The following is a 20,927-nucleotide window of genomic DNA, read 5'->3' as shown; positions in this document are numbered from 1 at the left end:
CGCGTGTTCTCTCTCCCCCGTGGTGGTCGCGCGGATTTTTCTCTGGGTTCCTCCGGTTTTGCCCTCAAACATTTATAAACACGCGGTGTTTAGATTCATTGGCTCCGACTATAAATTGCAACATGTGATAATACAAGCCACTTCGATGAGCTATCATGTGTGACCAGGTCGCCTCTGAAACGCAGCTCGGTGGGTTTTACCGGGAAAATAAATAAATGAGTAGAAGGGCAGTGGCCACTCGAGGACCTTCAGAAGAGGCGATAGGATGCAACACGTCCATGATGGGAGTGGCATAAGAGATCGACAGGGGCTGGATCATGAATCACGTGGAAAGGGTATTTTTTTTTAGTTATAGAGTTGACTTTGGCAGGCTACCCCCAATGTGGGATAAATATTCTGTTTTGGGGTAGACCCACAGGTTGTGCAGTGTTGGGAGTTGCTCTTTTTTGCGAAACTGAGATTGGTATGAAAAAACTACCTCTTTTCGTGAAAAAAATCAACTCGGGACTGCAATCACTCGTGATTATTTCTTATTTTTTTTCTGGTCGAGTTACATAGAATGCCATCTTCCGGTGACAACACATTGGCCAAGATCTTCCGTAACCGATAGATGTATCGGTTTAGAAGTCGACGCTTCATATAAACACCGTGTTTTTGCAAACTAGGTGGTTACGGAGGTTTACTTGACAGCCCATCTCGGTGTGTTGCCTCACCGATTCTCCCATGTCGAAACTGCTCCCGCGAGCTTTGCGCAGAGCCCATGAAGGGACCACTCTGTCAGTGCCAACACCTCTGCTGACTTCCTAGGACGCTTCTAGATTTGAAGCTTTCGTGACTGCAAGGATTCATACTCTTAGTTCTTTCGGTAAAGTCACGTAGGTAAAAAATGAAATTAAAATTAATAAAAATAAAATAAAAATCACGACGTTTCGGAGGCAACACAAGTCTCCGTCATCAGGTGGGACCGTCACAGCCAGATTTGCTGCATCACTTTACCTACGTGACTTTACCGAAAGAACTAAGAGTATCATTCCTAGGACGCTGCAATTGGCGTGACGGTTATTAGCTCGCTGGACTTGTGATCCAGACGTCTCCGTTTCGATTCGACCTCCCGGCGTGGCAGTTGAGACAGCGGTGGGGGAGGCGGCCCACAGCATGGTTGAGTCAACAGGGCGCGCATGTGTGGCGAGGTAAAGTGTTGATACTCTCACCTCTTCCAAGATGTCTGGCCAGTGTAGGAAAAATAGACAAAATTACCCTCTGGAAGGTGCTCTCTGGAGCAGTGACGTGAGCAGGCAATTGCAGGGCTGCTCCTTTGCTCGTTTACCTCTCTCCCTGTTGAGGTGCCCAGCTACCCTTTGCTGTGGCTCCTCACCAGGGGGAGGTGATCGCTTATCCACCCCACAGAGATGATGATTATGAGAGTGGTGGCCGAGCCAACTGTGCCCAAAATATTAACCCCATGATCTCATGAATTGGGGGCCCTCCTGTTGCGTCGACTGAGCGATATCCCGCCTGTGCTTTATTATTAATGGCCATTACATTATAATTCCTCCCCTCTCTGTGTTAGCCCAGCTGGGTGCTGTGCGAGGGTTTGCTGGATGTCTGTTGAAAGGCCCTTCGCATGCGGCAGCGGCCCGAGCGATGTGTGCCAGGCCGATCCTTCCCATGGTACTTTGAATTGCCTCATGGCAGTGAATAAACAACACCTCGTAATAAACGTGTTCGTTATTTGTGTTGTTACTCAGCAATAAGAGGTTGGCATCAGCCATTTATCATCAGCTATGGTCAAGCCACTGCCGGATGAAGGCCAACAAGAGCCACTGCCCATAGATTTACAATGCTGCGATGTTAATACTCCACCTGGCACCAGCAAACCAACTGATGTCACGGCTAGATTTCTCTCCATGGATGCGTTCCATTCCATTTACGAGGCTCAATCGAAAATTATTGTTGACCGTCGGCCAGCATCCCTTCTCTAACGACGCAGTGGCGATGTTAACTACCTCGCCTTGTATACAGGAGGTAGTCGATTCGATCCCGACCCTGATGCCTGCTTTATATTTGGAGTTTGCATGTTATCGCTTTCTCCCCGTGGCCGCGTGGATTTTTCTCTGGTTTTCTCCATTCAGATTTAGTAACATGCGTTTTAGATTTTTTTGGCTGCTATAAATTTCCACGTGATAAGCCACTTCGTTGAGCTATCATGTGTGATATACCAGGTAGCTTCTGAAAAGAGCTATATAGCTGTGGGCCTTACCTGGTAAAATAAAATAAAAATCTGCTTTTTAGTTTTTTAAATAGTTTAGCGACGTGTTCTGCCCACGATCACTTACCTTTCTCATCACTTTGAACGTCAGAAGCCTTACGTGTATGTTCTCGAATCCAGGTGTTCTTTCTGTCACTCGATGTAATTTTTACAGGCTTATCACCTCTCCACGCTTCTTTGCACATTGCAAAAATGTTTTGGTTCAATTTGTTTTTCGTAAATGACCGTGTTTCTCATAACTGTTGACGAAGTTAAAACGTCAAATGAGTGCGATGAATTATATAACAGTCTGGGATGGCAAAGTTGTCAGGACAAGTTGGCTTCTTTATGGCTTTAAACATCTTTCCCTGATGTGCATATTCCAGTGAGCTTCACAGAACATTGCTGCAGCCGATTAGACCAATAAATGATGCCTGCTGCAGAAACTACACGAATTATATTTCAGCCCTAAAGCCCTTACGATACATCCTTGGGGGGCGGAGGGGAAGAATTGAATAAGCTCCTGTAGTTGTAGCCTAATTAACAAGGGAAGTTATATGAATATTTTTACTTATTTCAAGAGCCGTAATTTCAATTCGTTTTTAATTGCAACTTGTAAAGGCGCGGCACAGTATTCGCTGGAGAAAGAGAGAGAGAGAGAACAATCCAGAGGCACGAGGGACCGCAGACAAGCAGCCAGTGGCCACGTGGTGAGCCAGAAACTACAGTTACCCAAGCTCTGCTGCCCTCTAGATATTAAGATTGTTTTCAGCCAATGAATGAGTGTGTTTACATGTGGGATGAAAACCGGAGCTCCTGGGGAAAAGACACACATGCGAGGGTACAACACTCTATCCCGTTATGGATGGAACAGATGAAGTCCACATTTGCTGTATCGCATTCTCCTCGAAAGACAGGGTATGGTTCCCTGTCGCTCGCGGGAAGGGCGTTTCACAACATTCGTGTGATCCGCCAACCCTCGCCTCCACGGTGCTTGATCCTTTGTAGTTCTCAATATATCAAATAACAGCATTATGACTGGAAAATACACATTTACCGTATATATATGTTTTGCAACGGTCAAAAGATCATATCTCAAGTTTTAAGACCCAGTTGATTAAAACTTGCTTAAACAATCGCTGCTGGAGACTTATGCTTTGCAAAGCCAATTGACTGACTGTTGCACTAAAACATGTATTTATTTACGTGGAGAGACATAGTTCCAACCGCATTCACATGGGCTCAGCAGCATTGCCAGCGTGGGGGCAGGCAGGGGGTGCCTTGCCCCCCCCCCGTGGACAAAGCTACGAGTTGGGGGGACCCCCTTGATAACCACCATGAGAGATTTTTCAACAACAGTGTAAAAGAACAACAACTGATTTTGCGAAGACGGAGCGTCCCTACAGCGTTAAATGTTCGAGACCGTGAGCGTAACGATGTGATTTAGGAAAGAGGAGCCGGGATATATAATAGCCTTGGTGCGATCGTGTGAGACAAATACAATATTGGGGGGGCCCACTTGACCGATTGTTGTCGTACCCCACCGAGCTGATAAATGTAGTTACTGCGCGCAGCTGCATGGGCTTTTCACGTAGCGTCGTGTGATTGCGAGCATCCGATCTTAATGCCACTCTCTCCTGCAATCGTATTTTGGAAGCACGGATATGCAAGCACATTCACAATTGTTTGCCGCAAAAAATGTTTTTTTTTGCGCATGGAAACTCATATCTGGTTGCAAATGCAATCTTGGATTCTCAAGGGCTTGGTCGCCCATGAAGGGAGTGCATGGTCGCAGGGCAGGTAGTTTTCTTGTTTGCATTCCAGTGTTTATGATTTGCATTGTGATGTTGATTTATGCAGCTGTATACAAAACAACCTCTGTTTCCGAGTGAAAGCTTTACCATGCACTTTGTTAGTAAGATCGTAGAGCCCTGGGGGGCTTGGCAATATATTTTTATGGAGCTGTGCTCGTTTAAACAATAAACAGTAACTTTTTGGGTGCTGTTACCATAGTTGCACAGATGTCTGCACAAACACGAAAAGGACAAAAGTATTGTCGGCGTGCAGATCGTGGTTTCTCCAGTATTTTACCTGACCGCCTTTGTCTTCCCACCGCTAATGTTAATGCGCCGCACACCCATTGCTCATTTTAGGTTCATTTCACTTTGGGGAGGCCTAGGCAAGGTTTTAGATTCCAATTATCGACGGGGTTGTCGTCCACGCCCAGGAATTGAGCCAGGGTCACCAGGATTGATCTCTATGGCAACTGCTCCTGATACACACAACAATCCATACACACACTATTCCTGTATATCCTGTACAATACTTTTAATATACAAAGTAGGTGATTGCTGCCAAGACCGGGACAAGGTGGAGGTACAAGTCAGTGGGTAGATTGAAGGAGGATATGAGAGCACTTGTAGGAATGGCATGTAACCCTAATGCACCCTGCTTGCATTTTCATTGGTCCATCGCACGCGTTCAGATACGCTTCTGCGGCCGTCTGGAATGCTCTTGCCTTCCAATACTAGGAAGCCACTGGAGCTATGCACTTTTAAATTTATATTGAAAACTCATTTATTTAGAACTGCTTTTTGTGTTTAGTTTGTTGTCCTTCCCCCTGCATTACCCACTGGCAGAGCCAGGATTAAACAAATTGTGAACGTTGGTTCAACTCCCCCGCTGGGAGACGGAACCGGCAACCTCTGGATTGCAAGTCCAGTGTGCTGACCATTACACCGTGGTAGCATCTCTTATAATAGGATAAATCAGAAGTTGATAGTTTTATTACTCCATGGTGTTATATGTAAAACCATTTATCATTCGTTAAAAATTTGTTTTTCATCAATTAAATAGTGAAGTAATTGCGTGAATTTTTTGTTGTGCAAATGTTTAAACTTAATTAAAAAAAAAAATATTCCTGGTGCTACTTTTTCACAACAAAGTGTGTACGTGTGTATGTGTTTCCAAAATATCAGCTAAATTACCTCAAGATATCCACCCATGACAATGTCACACCGAGCACATGCAAAATTACCACGTTCATTTGCTAAACCATGCGGATATACGGGCTCGTTGAGAATCTCAGCTTTTTTAAGTCAAGAGGTTTTGATGATTGTGCAACATCTCAAGTGCACCTCGGTGCGAAGCAACAATGCTGGAAATCAAACGGCCTTGTGCAGCCGCCCATCAAGACGAATACCAACGCGCTCTCGTTATCCGCCTTCATTAAAAAAAGGCCCAACTGTCATTTGCTTCTGATCGTAACCACCGTAAGCTGTACGTGTCCAGGTTGAACTTTTTTTAAATGTTTTTTTTTAGTTGATAAGAGCCCCGGTAAAAGGCACAGACATTGCGTAGGCCGAAGCCTGAACTCAGGACTCCTGGCATCTGGGAAGGGCAGAAGGTTGGGGCTCGTGCACGTTGAACCTTTAAAATGCAAACAGGGTGCACATTTAGATTTCATACGTGACACACACTTGTGAGCAATTCCGTTTGCCGAATTTAATTCCTTTACTGTTTTTGCCGCCGTGCTGAATTGGCGAGCACACTGGATTTGGAATCGAGAGGTTCCACTGGTTCAATCCTCGCGGGGCGGCGCTGCAGTTGAAACAATGCAGCAAGGTTTCTCAAATCCTCCTCCCACCTCAGCCTCTGTCCACCCAGCAGCAGAAGTTGTTACGGCACAGGTCAGAATCTGAATTTGTATTTATACTGGAGGAATCCGATGAGCTATGAAGCTGTATTTTTCACAGATGGGGGGATAAAGCATGGGTACTCCCACCTCTTCCAAGATGTTTGGCTTGGAAGAGTAAGCCAATTGTTCTCCAGAACTCCCTCTAGCGTAGGCGTCTCCGACAGCAGTGGCGTTAGTCAGTAAATGCACGGTTTCACCTTCACTTAATTTTGTTTAGTGTGGCATTTCAGCCAGAGGTCGCAAACGGGTTTTGATTCCTTACCCGTACCCAGCCGCACCAGGGTCGAAAACGGGTACCCGTACCCGTACCCTACCCGATACCCGGCTACCCGTACCCGGCTGGCTATCGGGTAGGGTACGGGTATCGGGTACCCGATTGCGACCTCTGGGATGAAGCCATGTTGCAGACGCGGGTGGGTTGATTCTAGGAACTTGAATTGTGAGAAGAGACAAGACGTTGGGAAATGAGTGACAAACGGTTACTCACCAGTGACTCACGGCCTACCCGTACCCGGCCGCACCAGGGTCGCAAACGGGTACCCATACCCAGCCGGGTACGGGTAGCCGGGTATCGGGTAGGGTACGGGTATCGGGTACCCGGTTGCGACCTCTGATTTCAGCTCACTTTTATTCTACTGCTTACTCCTGATTTACATGTTCTCGGTTCTAAACTTTGGAGGAAATTACCCCCACACAGTGCTGTGGAGATTCCTGAAGCTGTTCAATGGTGGAGGTGGAATCTCTGGGCGGAGTCCAGCAGAGAATGTTTTCTTTCCACTCCACGTCGTGGGTGAACACATTTCACGGGCGGGATTTACAGACATAGTCTAAACAGTGTACAGTAGTATTTTGTTCAGCGTGTAAAAAAAAGTCTCCCCACTCCTAAACACAGCAGAATGAAGATGTAGGTGACCGTGTGCGCGTGTTTGTGTATGCAGCAAATTTGTATAATTCTGCTATTTCTTTGTACGGTTTGAAAAGTCTTGGTGAGCCTCAGGACTAATCTTCCGTAGGTTGCCGCTTCAGAATGTTTGGTCACAAGACTACTTATTCTTAGGTTTTTCGGTAAAGTCACGTAGGTAAAAAATTTAAATTAATAAAAGTAAAATAAAATAAAAATCACTTTATTTTTATTTTACTTTTATTAATTTTAATTTTTTACCTACGTGACTTTACTGAAAAAACCTAAGAATATGAAGCCTTGCAGTTACGAAAGCTTCAAATCTAGAACAAGACTACTTCTTGGCAAAGTCTCAAAACCCCCTGGACTAGTCACTCCAAAAACTTACCATGCAGCTCACCAATATCAGTGCCCAGATCTGTAAAGCTTTCTGGTAAGATTGTAAATGAATTCTTAACAAAAAATATATATTCTTGTTTAATTGTGTCATGCTGTGTAAGGGTTTGATAAGGCGTGCCTGGCGTGCATATGCGTCTGTGCCACTGCTCGTGTTTTGTGTGTTCACCTCTAGACCTGCGACCCCCCCCCAACAACTAAAGCGAAGCGTCCTTTGTAGAGTCGCTTGTCAGCTTGCTATAACTGTGCACTGTTTGATATTCATGGCTCGTCAAACGTCAAAGTGTCTCCCTACCTCAGTGTCAGAAGTGCTCATCTCTTTGTAGGCCTAGACCATTGCTGGAAGTGCCACATTCCTATCATTTGGCCAGTATCATCATGTGAAAACAAACTGTAGATTGCCTATGAAGTGATACCAATTTGAGTGTACCACTTATAAAGCCATGTAACACTTGATTTATTGTTTATATATGTTTGTGTGCACACTGTGTAGCTTTACAAACTCAAAAACACAACAGCGGTGCGGATTGTGTAAAATGTGTCACTGATTTATATGTCAAGAGCTCAAGTGATTTTCGTGATTACGTCGTCAGAAAGTGAGAGAAAAGACCTCCAGTGAGAGAGGCGTGGCGATGCAGTGGGATTTAACAGCATTGGGGCAGTGAGCTTTGATGTCTGTGGACAGAGGGCAGCAGGCAGGAGGGGAAATGCGTATTTGCGTCATAGCTTTTGACCCAGTAAAATTCACTAAGACGTCTCTTTCTTGTTCGTTTGAGCACACTTAAGAAAATCGTGACAGCAATTCCCTCCGTTGGGATTTATGGCAGCTAATCGCGTGCACATTTCCACTGCCTCGTATTTGCATTCAGGCCGACGACGACCGGGGCACGTAGCGTGTTATTACAGAAGGCCCCACTCTGACATTTGCTGACCCAAGTCTCAGATTATATAAACGTTAAATGAAATAAACATGACCTCGTCCAAAACGTTTTTTTTCTCTCTTTTATCAACCCAGCGACGATCTATCGTCGCACGTAATCGCTGTTTACTCGAACGTTCATCTTTTGCAAAAAAAAACTTGTTTATATATGTTATTTTAAACGTAACCCTTAGATAGCAACGATTTCTGTTTCGGCATCCGGCATGTGCTACTGTTAGTCGCAAATCACGATTAAGCTATTGTCACATATCTTTTATTACAAACATTACTATGTTTAAATTAAATGTCTTATTTTCTTTACACCAGAAATTGCGGCGTTTTTGGTTTTGTATATTATTTATTATCTGTGTTGTTTATTTCTCTGTTTTAAGCAACTGTATCAACCACGCATGCAAGATTAATGGCAGTATTTCCCCCCCACATATCGTTGATTGTTTTGCCATCGATCCATCAGCTATGGAATGCCTCCCTGGCCTTTTGTGCCAGAATCTCTGAGGGGATGGAAATTCACATTTTAGTCCTCCGAATGCCTCCTAAAATACCACTGTGCCGGGCGGACACGGATGAACTGACTTTCCCCAGCCACGCTGGGATGGAGATGGTGCATTCAGTTCACTTTTTATTTTTTTGTCAAAACAATTTACTTTTTCAATACGTGAGCCAAATTTTCTCAGAGTTCTAGATAATTGCTGTCAATATTATATCTCCGTTTGTTATGTGTATTGTTAGGGTCAGTGATGACGTCATATTGCTTTATTTAAGACCGGGAGCAGGTAGATTGCTTCACTATTCTGGAAAATCGCCTGATAATGCTGGATGTTAAATTGTACATTTTGTGGATTTACTCTCCAACACACTGGTGGGATCAAGTAGTAACTAATTGCCTCGTTGTTTACGTGACAAATCCCTTACTGGCTGTGTCGGGTGGTGGAGGGTTACGACACATTTATACTTATGCAATCTAACCCAAAAACCTTTATTATGAATTGTTAGGGTGGTTTTGAAATATTGACCGTGAGGCAAAGGTCGCAAACGGGTTTTGATTCCTTACCCGTACCCGTACCCGGCCGCACCAGGGTCGCAAACGGGTACCCGTACCCGTACCCGGCCGTACCCATACCCTACCCGTACCCGGCCGGGTACGGGTAGGGTACGGGTACGGCCGGGTACCCGATTGCGACCTCTGTGATGAAGCCATGTTGCAGGCGCGGGTGGGTTGATTCTAGGAACTTGAATTGTGAGAAGAGACAAGACGTTGGGAAATGAGTGACAAACGGATACTCACCAGTGACTCACGGCCTACCCGTACCCGGCCGCACCAGGGTCGCAAACGGGTACCCGTACCCGGCTGGGTACGGGTAGCTGGGTATCGGGTAGGGTACGGGTATCGGGTACCCGATTGCGACCTCTGCCGTGAGGTTACCTAACTTGTGGAACTCCCCAGAAACCCTGTGTTGTGTCACGCAGACCAATACCATCGGCTCAGGATACACGAACGCTCGGTTGTGGAATTTCTAAGATAAATTAATAAAAGATCGTGCGGCAGTATTGCCGCGTCTTCCTCCCAGTTGCTTTTCTGCACAGCAAAAAGAAATTGATAAATGTCCAACCTAGAGACGAATTGTTCTTTTGCCGTGTGAAGATGCTCTGCCGACTGGGAATGGGAGTCGTGAGTTGCATTGAGCCTGACTCAGAGTCATGGGTGCAATGCAGCTTTATTAACATGAAAGTGTGTTAAAGTTTGAAGTAAACAAAAAAATCTCCGTACTCAAATAAATATTGGGTGGTACTCATCCGCAGCTCCAATTAGCACAGTTGGCTACGTACGGTGCAAAAGAGGTCCAGCATACATTTATACATCCTAGCTTGTGTCCCTGGGGAAAAATTACATCTTCCCATGGCTGGCGACAGTCCCTCCATTGATGTCCACTGTTAACTTCTCACAAAGCCGTTATAATTTTAATAACTGACAGGATGATGAGCAGAGTCTCCTTCTGACTGGAATTTAAATTCGCAAGCCTCGTCTTTTGAGCTATGCTATGATGCCACCCGTCCAAAAAGTGAATTCACGTCTACATAAATAACAGTTTGTTGTTATCACACAGAGCATTTACAAAAAACTAAAATCTTTTTGTCGTGAGTCACCGTGTTGAGTCGAATAGTTTGGTGTTGTTGTGTTGTTCCAAAAAACATGTTGTTTCACTTCCTGGATTTGTTTTTATTTCCCGACTTCTTGAATCTTGCCATGCTTGGCGTAGATTCCAGCGAAACAATCGTACTTGGTCCGTTCAACGCTTGTCCATCACGTGACAATTTAATTTGTTTGGCCGTCCCAGGTGATGCAGGGTCTTAACGACACACATTTGGCCAGTTAGTTACATTGGCTGACCCAAAAAAATTTTAATTCCGGATCGTAATATTGTCTGTGAACACGCACGTGGTAAGTGAAAACACATGTCTGTTGGTTTGCCGTGCGCAGCAAACGGTCTGGAGGAGATGGTGGAGGAGCTCAATAGCGGCAAGGTGATGTACGCCTTCTGCAAGGTTAAAGACTCAAAGGCTGGCCTCTGCAAATACGTCCTCATCAATTGGGTGAGTGGTCCGAGTGTGTGCGTCTACTCGACAGTATGCGCAGTTTAAACTAAACTAAACTATCTTTATTTTACCAGGTTAGGCCCACTGAGCTGTGGAGTGACCTGGCCACAAAGGGTTACGCAACGAAGTGGCTTATCATGTGGAAATCTATTGCAGCCAAATACTCTAAACACATGTTTTTAAATGGGGAGGAAAAAACCGGAGGACCCGGAGAACAATCCGCACGACTACGGGGAGAACATGCTAAATCCAAACAAACAGCAGGCATCAGGTTCAGGATCGAACCCACGACCTCCTGTATACCAGGCGAGTTAGTTAACATCTCGCCACCGTGCAATGAAGCTTGTGGTTCACGCACTGTTGTACAGTCACAGTGACCCACATTCAATTCCTCGCCATGCACAACACGAGTAGTTGGCAATTTACATCATGGGCCCTCCTTTGCCAGTACCTAAATATGAGAAGGAGTTTTCCTGTTTTATCTAGCAACAAAACAGGTGTTAAGTTGTTAAAACACCAAACTGAAACTTTTTACAACGAATCATGTCTGCATTAACCACAATGCTTGTGGTCAAAATTCAAACAAAAAACACTGATAATATATGCATTGTCTTTGAAACTGATTGCTGTACGCCTTTTGACCTCACACCATTTGAGACGAGGCTCAAAAAAAAGCTGTCTCTAGTGTGGACCAATCAGTTTCAAGGACAATGCATTTTGACCACAAGTATTGTGATTAATGCAGACATGTATCCTTGTAAAAGGTTTCAGTTTGGTGTTTTAACAACTTAACACCTGTTTAGTTGCCAGATGAAAGGGGAAAAACTCATTCTCATAGTAGGCAATTGTAAACAGAAACTGGCTTGGGCTGGCCCTTGGTCGAGTCGGCCTCGAGTGAGTACCTTGTGTTGTGCGTTAAGGCCTCACATGACACTGGGTAGGCAAGGGCAGTGTGGCATGGGGTGCTGACCACAAACCCCCTCTCATGCAGTCTCACTCGGCGATCGTTAGCATCACTTGCAGCAACACCGTACAGGTAATGGTTGGGAGTCATATTTGTAATAAGTGGCATTGAAATGGGCAACACATTGAGATGTGACCCCAGAGATCTGTGTTTGATACCTGGTCGTGCGCAACACCAGTGTCATTGGCATCTTTTATCGCTTGTCATACTGTATTAGAAAAAAATTTGGCTGGCTGGCTGACGCACAGGTGATGTCACCGCACATATCCCCGTAATGGCGTTAACGTCACGCCTACCTCCCCCCCACACCCACCCTTCACCCCGGCCGTGTATCCCATGTAAATGGGCGGGCAGTGCTCGTCATGTAAAACTAATAATAATGTTATTGGCAATTATATTGCGCCCATAACGTGAGCAAACATCACGGAGCACAATCTATAAATAGGGTCTCTACTAGGTTGCCTCCACCTCAAATGGGTACAAGGTATGGATGAGTCGCCAGCACCATTGTTGGAGAGACAAAGGTGGCAGGTTGCAGTCCTCCCCCCACCACCAATGGCATGCCACCCTTTTACGGCGTTTTGCAAACACGTCGTCACTTTATTATTAACACCACGACCTGATTTGCATTGCCTCAAACGACACTTAGGTCGCTGACAGCGTCATCATGCGTCCTTTCTCGTTATCTGTCGCCGCTCAGCCTTCGCCTCCGCAACCTACCCTGTAAATCGCTTTGGTTGACGTCGTTTCGATATTCATTGTCGCACCTTTCAGGAAAGCATCCCTGACGTAAACCGGGCTATTGCTGTATGTTGTTTTGGCGTGTTGCAGTGGCGTAGCGGATTCACACACTGCACTATGAACCACAGCGACCCGGGTTCAACACCTAGCCATGGCTGACATCGGTGGTAGCGAGTAATCAAACTGAACCGGTCCTGGGCCTCTACTTAATAACCTGCACTGGGTAAAGAATAGTCAAACAAATTACCACTTAGTCTAGCAGTAGATGGGCCGAGGGCTCTAAATGATTATTTGCAGTATTTTCTCGTGTTTTCATGCGGTAGAATGATATCCCCATGTGAACTTCTCAGCTGCATACCTCTTGACAGCTCTTAGCCCCGTGTCGTGAATAACTTAAGTGCGTTTATTAATTCATTGTGCTGGTGGCAGCGATATCGTTACAGACATGTGAATATTTGGGTCACTGAGTCGGGGTTTACCGAATTATTGTTCTGTAATCTCCAACGCGTCGTTTTTGACCTCAATAATGCAGTTTCAAAGACAATGCATATAATATCAGAGCATGTTTTTTTTGTTTGCATGTTCACCACAAGTATATGTGGGTAATGCAGACATTCTTTGCAAAAGGTTTCAGTTTGGTGAGTTAACATCTTAACACCTGTGTTATTGCCAGAAAGGGTAAAATCGTTTCTTATATTCTTATATCAAGAGATACATTTTTGCATGCTCGTGAAAGCCAAATAATAACAGTAATTGTGGATGATCCCAGGAAAAAGCGGGCGTTTTCAGCAGATTCCTTGCTTCTGTGGCTCATTACCGTGACCCTGGGCGCCCTCTCTGTGTTTTCATCTTGAGTAATTGCCTCCTTCCTGTTGCCGTTTTGCCAACTGGCAGATCGGAGAGGGAGTCAGCGATGGGAGGAAGGGCACTTGTGCTAACCACGTCAACTCCGTGGGCAACTTCTTCAAGGTAGGCTTTTGTATGTATGTATGTTGAACTTCTTTTGCATCGTACGTAGCCAACCGAGCTCATCGGAGGTGTGTAGGTAGTACAACAAATTAAACATCAAAGCAGTTCTAAAGAAATTAGTTTTCAAACTAAATGATTTAAAAGGGCATAGCTCCAGTGGCTTCCTAGTGTCAGAAGGGAAGAGCGTTCCAGACCCCAGCAGAAGCGCGTCTGAAAGTGTGCGATGCGAGGAACGTCTTTGTTCAGTCGTTAGCCTAAAGGCCCTGCGAGGATCACCAAATTGGAGTGATGGTTTATGCTTCTTGACAAGATCAGCGAGGTATTGCGGTTCATTTGTGGCAAGCACTTTTGTGTGTAACGGGCGCGACCTTAAAACCTATTGGTTCGTAATCCAATGCAGCCCGGCGAGCACAGGACGGACACGGTCAGATCTCGCCGTGCCCGACACGACACGCGCTAAATAATTTCGTTCAAATTTCCCCACACGTTGCTCGTAAACGAACCGTTTAACTGCTCCTTGCGTCCCCCGTACGATCGAGCGAGTGTTGCGTGTGCTCAATGGGAGAAAATAACTGTGCATGCGTTGCGATTTTTATCACACCGTGGAAGCCAAGCAAGCTTTTAAGCCTGCTTGGTTCTTGGATGCGTGCCCACCAGGCCTTGCCTGGTCATTAAAGCAGGCGTGGAGCTTCGTGAGGTGGCCCTGGGAGATGATAATGCTTGAGTGTAAATCCCTTCGTGCGCATGGATTTTCTCCGGGTTCTCCCACATTCCAAATGCTCGATAATTTAATTGGCCAAATATCTCAATGCAGGACCCTTCTGAAAATAAAGTCTTAAGAGCCAGTGAGGCATTTCTAGGTAAGAAATGACAATATTTATTATTAATTCCCATTGGGGGTGTTCTTCCGTGTACACTTTTTTCTTGGGATGTCTTGAAATCCATCGAAGAAACATCGCTTCTGACTGCAGTGCCACGTACTCTGCACGCTCATTCCCCCCTGTCACGAATAACTGCGATGGGCCCTCTGAGCTGGAGGCACAGACGTAACCTCCTTCCGATCATCTCTCAAAGCCTCACCTCTTCTCCATTGCCCATTCTCTTCCCTCCCTCCCCTCCACTCCTTCCCTCCCCTAACCCCTACACGCCCTCCATCGTTGTCCACCCATTCCTCATCCAAATAATGTATTTGTTTCTACACTTTTTTTTAAATGATGTTTAACGCCTTGATCAAAGGCCATCCATAATAATGTAGAATAAGATAAGACCAACACATATTCTTGTGCACGTACAACTTGGGTTATTTTACCATGCTTCATCGCACTGGCAAGTGCAGGTGAGCAAAAGCGGAGGGGCCATCGATTGGGAGCACAGAAATATAGTACAGCAATTCAATTTGCTGCACTGAACCGCTTCCTCCAACCACGTTGAGTCTATAATGCCTATTATGCATAGCGGCCACCCATTGAAGCGCAATCCAGGCTCAACCAGGCATGGATTCCGAGATTTGACAAGATGGGGTGCAATTTGGGTGATTTATTTATAGGCATATATAGAGGAAGCATTACATTGGAAGTACGGTCGGTCGGAGAGTTATTTTATTAATTTTCCCCTCCATGTTACAATTGGATGAGCAAGTCTGCACATACATATAAATCAGGTCACTCAGTAATGAGTTTACAGTGTGCTTAGTATGTGTTTGCTCTCATTGTTTTACTTTCTGCGTCAAACATTGATTAAGATCATTAGGACCGACCATGTGCATTGGATTATAATTAAACGGGAGTGGCTTATCATTTCTCTGGCTTATCGGATGCAGTGGTGAATGTGAACCGCATGAGAGAGCTGTGTGTTGGCAGCGTGTGCAATATTTTGTTTATTTATGCGGCATCATCTAGCGCTGTTCTTGCATGAACCCATCATTGTTTTTAATGAGGCCATGGTATTTTGAAATGTTTTGGAGTGAATTTAAGAGAGCCCATTTAAGATCTGGATAATATTACGGAAGCAATTAGGTACATTTTCTTGGTATGTGCATGATTTTTGCTCGTTAATTTGACAATACAGAATAATTGCACTTGTATTATTACATATTTAATGATAAGTAACGTATAATTTCTTTTTTTCTTTTAAGCCAATTATATTTAATGGGGATAATTGCTTGTTGTGAAAGGGTATATATAACAGATTTCCATGCAATCTGCTCCACAAGTTTTAAAGGTCGAATTTTTTTTTTTTACGTCGCGATGAGCTTTAAAGGTCAGCCGATATTTAAAGCCCTTTGTGCAAAAACGTGAACCGGGTATATTTGAAACTTGGTGTGTTATTTTTTCTTTAAAAAAATCAAGTTAATTAAGCGCGGATCAAAATTTAATTGTCGTGGATCTTTGCCCTCACCCCCTGCCCCCCCAGAGTAAAAAAGTCACAAGTGTCCCCTGGCTCTGATGACCAATCGTGAAAATTCCATGCGCCTATGGCAGGAGGCAGTATCTCCGTAGGACGGCAACTACTGTTGACTTTTCACAACGTGTGGTGATAGTTTTTTATCAACTCTGGAGGGGGGGGTAATGGGTTGAGTCCAGGGCACTGGGATTTGATTTCATCTTCCAATTGCAAGTCTTCTTGCAAGGCCACATTATTATGATTATTATAACATTATGATTGTAAAAAAAGCAGCTTAACGAGAGGCACGGGAAGTGTTATTTTGCCCTGTTATTGTATATACGGTCGTTTCCCATCGTGAGGATCTTCCGCCTGGAGGGAGTTTCAGATAATATCCCAGATAGAATGTGGACTGGGTGGCTCAGAGGTCAGGGAGCTGAGCCAGCAACACTGAGAATCCTGGGTGTTCAATCCAGGCACCTTGCGCGGTGAGACCAGGTTCTCAAGCGTTGCGAGTTGATTGTCGCGGCCCAGTCACCAATGACTGCACAGAAAACCCCATCGGATTAAATTTGCTATTTTAGCACTTGATTTGGCTAAATCCCAGCTCTGAGAAGAAGAAGAAGAAGAAGAAGAAGAAAAAACCCCACTGTCGTACAGAAATGTTGTTGAAGAGTGCATTGGAAAGTGCTCCCCCTACTGGGTAAGAAAAAATATGAACAAAAAGGAAATTGGAATTCTTTTGTTGAATTATTACGGTGAAAATAATCTTACTTGGGTCATTCTCAATGGATTAATTGTCTCTTGACGTGACTGATGTAGTAGCACAGTTGTCACCAACTCGGGGAGAGACAAAAAAACAACAAACTTGTTATGCACTCTACCGGTCGTAATCGAATTGCGCTACTTGTGCCGTGGCACAAGAGGTTCGCGACGCCTTTAGCGAACTCTCGCCTTACGCCAGGGAACGACCCTGGAAGATCTCTTCTCTTGTACGGCTGCTGATGCAGATACAGAGCAATGACTACAAATTCACATTTGGGTGGTCAAGCCCAGATGACCGCGTCGGGAGCAGCGGAGTTCTATCGCCGTAATGTCTCCTTCATGTTTTGTAGATCGGGGCATTGCGTCGTTATACGTTGTATTGGTCAGTTCTCGGTGATCACAGTGCGCCCTGGAAGATGATGCCACAGAATGATTCCTGGAGGCACATCAGTCACGCTCGCTTGCCCAGCATCAGCTGCTGCTGCTGCTGCTAACTGGCCTCCGAAGTGTGTATCCACCACATATCCATTCATCCTTCTTTGAACTTCATATTTAAGGAACGAAACGGGAGGATTTCTCCACACATCTGGCTGTTGCCTGATGAAGCTAGTTGTAATTACTGGTGAAATATTTTACTCAAATTGTAAATGGTGTGGCTTTTCTCTCCCAACACACCGGTGTGCTGTACTAGTAACAAATTGGCATGTTCTGTTTCCGTGACAAACCTTACTAATGAGCTGTGTCGAGTGCTGGCGGGTTTAACGACACTTTTATATATTTACGCGATCTCACCCCAAAAAAAAAACCTGTATTATGGATACATTTAATTGTTAAAATATTTTAAATTAAATGAAAAAAAGTAGCATCATGGTCAATCAACATCCAGCACTGGATCCAGCAGTGAATAAGAATGTACAATTGTTCTTCTTATTCTCTCTTTCTGTGCCGTACAACGATCTGGCTGTTTGGATTTGAATGCAGGCGAGCAGGGATCGATCGCTCAGTGCATTGTGAAAAATCCCTTCGGCCACTTGGCCACCTCGAAGCAAATAAATACAACATGGTTCTAATAATCATAATGAGGGAACTGGAGCCTTTTAAAAGTCTACCAAAGGTCACGGGGGCGGGGATGCTCACCGAGTTCACTTGGGGCTAATAAGGGTCCTGAAAACCACACCCTAGCATGGAATGTAAAAGTGGTAAAGGGGCAGCCCTGCAATAGCCTGCTTGTGCCACTGCTGGTGGAAGGGCCTCAACTTGGGGAGCTCTAGAGTACCCCTCTAGGACAGGGTATTTTGACCAACTCTTCCACCTCGGCCAAACATTACCCCACCACCTACCAAATAGACTTAACTGTGGTGTAATAATTTATTTTGCTGTGTGGACAGAGGTGCTGGGGGGGGGGGCAGGATTTATGAAACTTTGACCGTTCTTTCAACTGCCGTGCTGGGAGATCGAACCGGCGACCTCTGGATTGCAAGTCCAGCGTTGTGTGCGAACAATGCCACCATGGCAGCGGCAGCAGCGTTCAGAGTGGAATGTGCGCGTGCAGAATTGTGTGTGGTGTGTTGCTCCGCAGTAAGAACACAATGCACGCCGGCGCACACCTATTTGTGTAGGCGCCAAACATCCCCAGTTATCGCTCGTCCGCAGCATTGAACGTGACGTCGTCGGCCGTGCGCGTGACGTCAGCCCACGCACTTAAATCACGCGAGGTCGTCGCAAGGTCAAGGATTATGCCCCTCTGTGTGTGTCACGGCAGGTTCGCATGCCAGCAGCGGGAAATCTGCGATGACTGCAGCTTAAATGCACAGCCGTGCAAACGAGCGTTTCCCCACTCTCATAACACTTCCTACGGATGATACAGGAATCGTGTGGTGCAATGTGGTGTACGCCGTAGTGCACGCAACGCGAGCTGCTTGGGGGAAATGAAGGAGTGGAGACTTCGTAAACCAAATTGAGATTTTTTTTTCTCAGCCCTGTTTGAGTCCATCATCTCAACTGATGATGCTGGCGGCATTTTGAGATTGGCGTAATAAAGATCACCTGCAATGTGCCGCTGGCAGCGGGAGCGTTTATGCAGTGTATTTATAGCTGTCGGTTGAGTGTCTTTATTGGTTTCCATGTAGCGATGCATTCAAATGTGTGAACAACATTGCAGGCTGCCTGGCCATCTGCCTGCAAAGCCTCTTTGGCACCAGGCCCTTTCCAACCAACGGCCCCTTAGTCAGTACCCTGATTCATTGTTGAAGGGTCGACATTCCTGCGGAGTACGTTAGTTGTGGTGGTGAGTCTGGTTTGCGTTAGGATTCCAGCCAGGAGGAGCCTTAGCTCTGGAGCAGCAGGCATCTGACAGCATGGTTTTTTGGAAACTGGACTGTTTGCCACTAGAAGTTGTGGTGGTTACATTTGCATTCGGTTCTTGTGTTGCAATATGTGGCACATGGCCGATGGTGGTGGTGATGATGATGATGGCCATGATAGAGTAGAACCCCTCTTAACGACCACCCCTGTTAATGACAATTCGCTTAACGATGGGCCTCCATAGAGCCCAATGTGTAGTGTATAGTATAGTGTATAATAGTGTAGTGTATAGTATAGTGTATAATAGTGTAGTGTATAGTAGTGTAGTGCCTCCATAGAGCCCAATGTGTTCGCTTACCGACCAATCCCCTATTAAATTTCTCCTCCTCTAACCCAGCTTAAATATACGCTGCCAAGCTTGGTGGTGTTCATTCAGACGCTGTCTTTCCGACAGCCCTGTTCTTCACCTGAGGATGGCTGCTTGCGTTGTGGCCGAAACGTCGTGAGAATTTTATTATGTTTTGTTTTTATTATTTTATTATTTCCCTTGTACGTGACTTTACCGAAAGAACCAAGAAGATCAATCCCCTGTTAACGACGGGCTGTTGCAGGTCCAGTAAATATTAATTCACATTACGTCTTTATAATGTTGTTAGTATCTTTATGTATTCATTTTCACTTTTAAAATATTATAAAGTAGTTTTTGTGTGAAAATGTTTAACTTTCGATGCTATCGGAACGAATTAAGCCTTTAACATGTATTTCCTATAATCGCTTAATGACAAAATCACTCAGTGACCGGTTTTGTGAGAGGGGTTCTACTGTATTGTTGTTGGCGGTACTGCCAATTGGATCTGAGACCATCCGTCCATTAAGGCGAGTAATCAACCAAAAATCATAATCCACTACTTTTTTGCGATCGATTGCTTTTGGGCCCCTATTGACAATGGTGGCTGCCCCCACATCCCGCGTTCTGAAAGCAGGAAACCCCCTTAGCAAGCCAGCAGTGGATAGATCGTGCCTGACGATGTTGATGGGTGAGATGAAGGAGCATGAATTTTGTAATGTATGTTAGTTGAGTCATTTATTTTTCTTCCAATCGGATGCTGTGAAATTCCTACTCGGTGATTTAGCCTGTGGATGTTTGAAATAAAAGAGAATCGGTGATTGCTGCCAAGCCCTTGACAATCAATCACGTGTAATCAAGTTTCCATTTCCAGTTCACATTTTCTTTTGCCCAGCATTTTCTAGCTGCGCAAAGAAAGCTCTTTTTATTAAAAAACAATTGAATTAAGAAGGCGTTGTTAAACTGCTGACATATGTTCCTTTGCTTTATAGTCGCCGTGATTCTTACATTGTTCTCAACATGCATGGAACATACGTAGTTGGTGGAAGGAGCGGTGGTGCAGTGGTTAGCACACCGTGCTGTGAGCCCGGCGACCCGAGTTCAATTCCCAGATGCAGCTGGCTTCACTGGCGAGCATTGTCCGGATGTTTTCAGTCTTCTCTGAGTTTTCTAGTTGTCCTCTTTCACATGCAAACAAATCATTACGATATTAGCAAATATCTCATATGCAGGGCCCTACTAACAAAAAGTATTTCGAAGCTCAGACCTAAGTTGATAGATGTATTAATTGGTTATACTTTTTTTGTACCAGTCCAACTATAACAAGTGCCATTTTTTATTACACCAATTATAATAAACACTGTTCTGTTTTCAAGTTTAAAGATCGTTTTTGGGTAATAATGTTTTGCATATCGCAATCTGCAAATTTGAAAATAAAACACGAAAAGGAAATCAGCAAAATGCAATAGGAAAAAAAAGAGACCACTTGGTAATTAAATGTTACAAAACGCTCTGAGTGGAAACGTTCACAGTTATAAAATGACCACGGTGTCAAGCGCTGCCATCTAGCAAAGTGCGCTTCACGTAAGCGAAGAAGATTGAACAAATAATAATGATCATGATAATAATTTCATGCACCTCTACCCAAAGACAATAGGAAATAAAGGGCCAGATGGGGC

The 20,927-nt window shown here is 44.9% G+C and overlaps 1 protein-coding gene across 3 annotated transcripts in view; it reads left to right on the top strand.

Moving 5' to 3' along the window:
- The window catches only part of LOC144717694 (drebrin-like protein), a 105,702-nt gene that overhangs the window by 37,608 nt on the left and 47,167 nt on the right, over nt 1–20,927 (top strand). For 2 of the 3 annotated variants that reach the window (XM_078593251.1, XM_078593249.1), the window contains exons 3-4: nt 10,662–10,774; nt 13,377–13,451. In XM_078593251.1, the coding sequence (XP_078449377.1) occupies nt 10,662–10,774; nt 13,377–13,451 (188 nt within the window). The remainder of the gene's footprint in view (nt 1–10,661; nt 10,775–13,376; nt 13,452–20,927) is intronic. The other variant, XM_078593252.1, reaches the window with a different exon arrangement.

Source organism: Lampetra planeri, chromosome 4, assembly GCF_965212315.1.
Source record: "Lampetra planeri chromosome 4, kcLamPlan1.2.h2, whole genome shotgun sequence".
NCBI lineage: Eukaryota > Metazoa > Chordata > Hyperoartia > Petromyzontiformes > Petromyzontidae > Lampetra > Lampetra planeri.
This window is presented reverse-complemented; position numbering and strand designations above follow the sequence as displayed.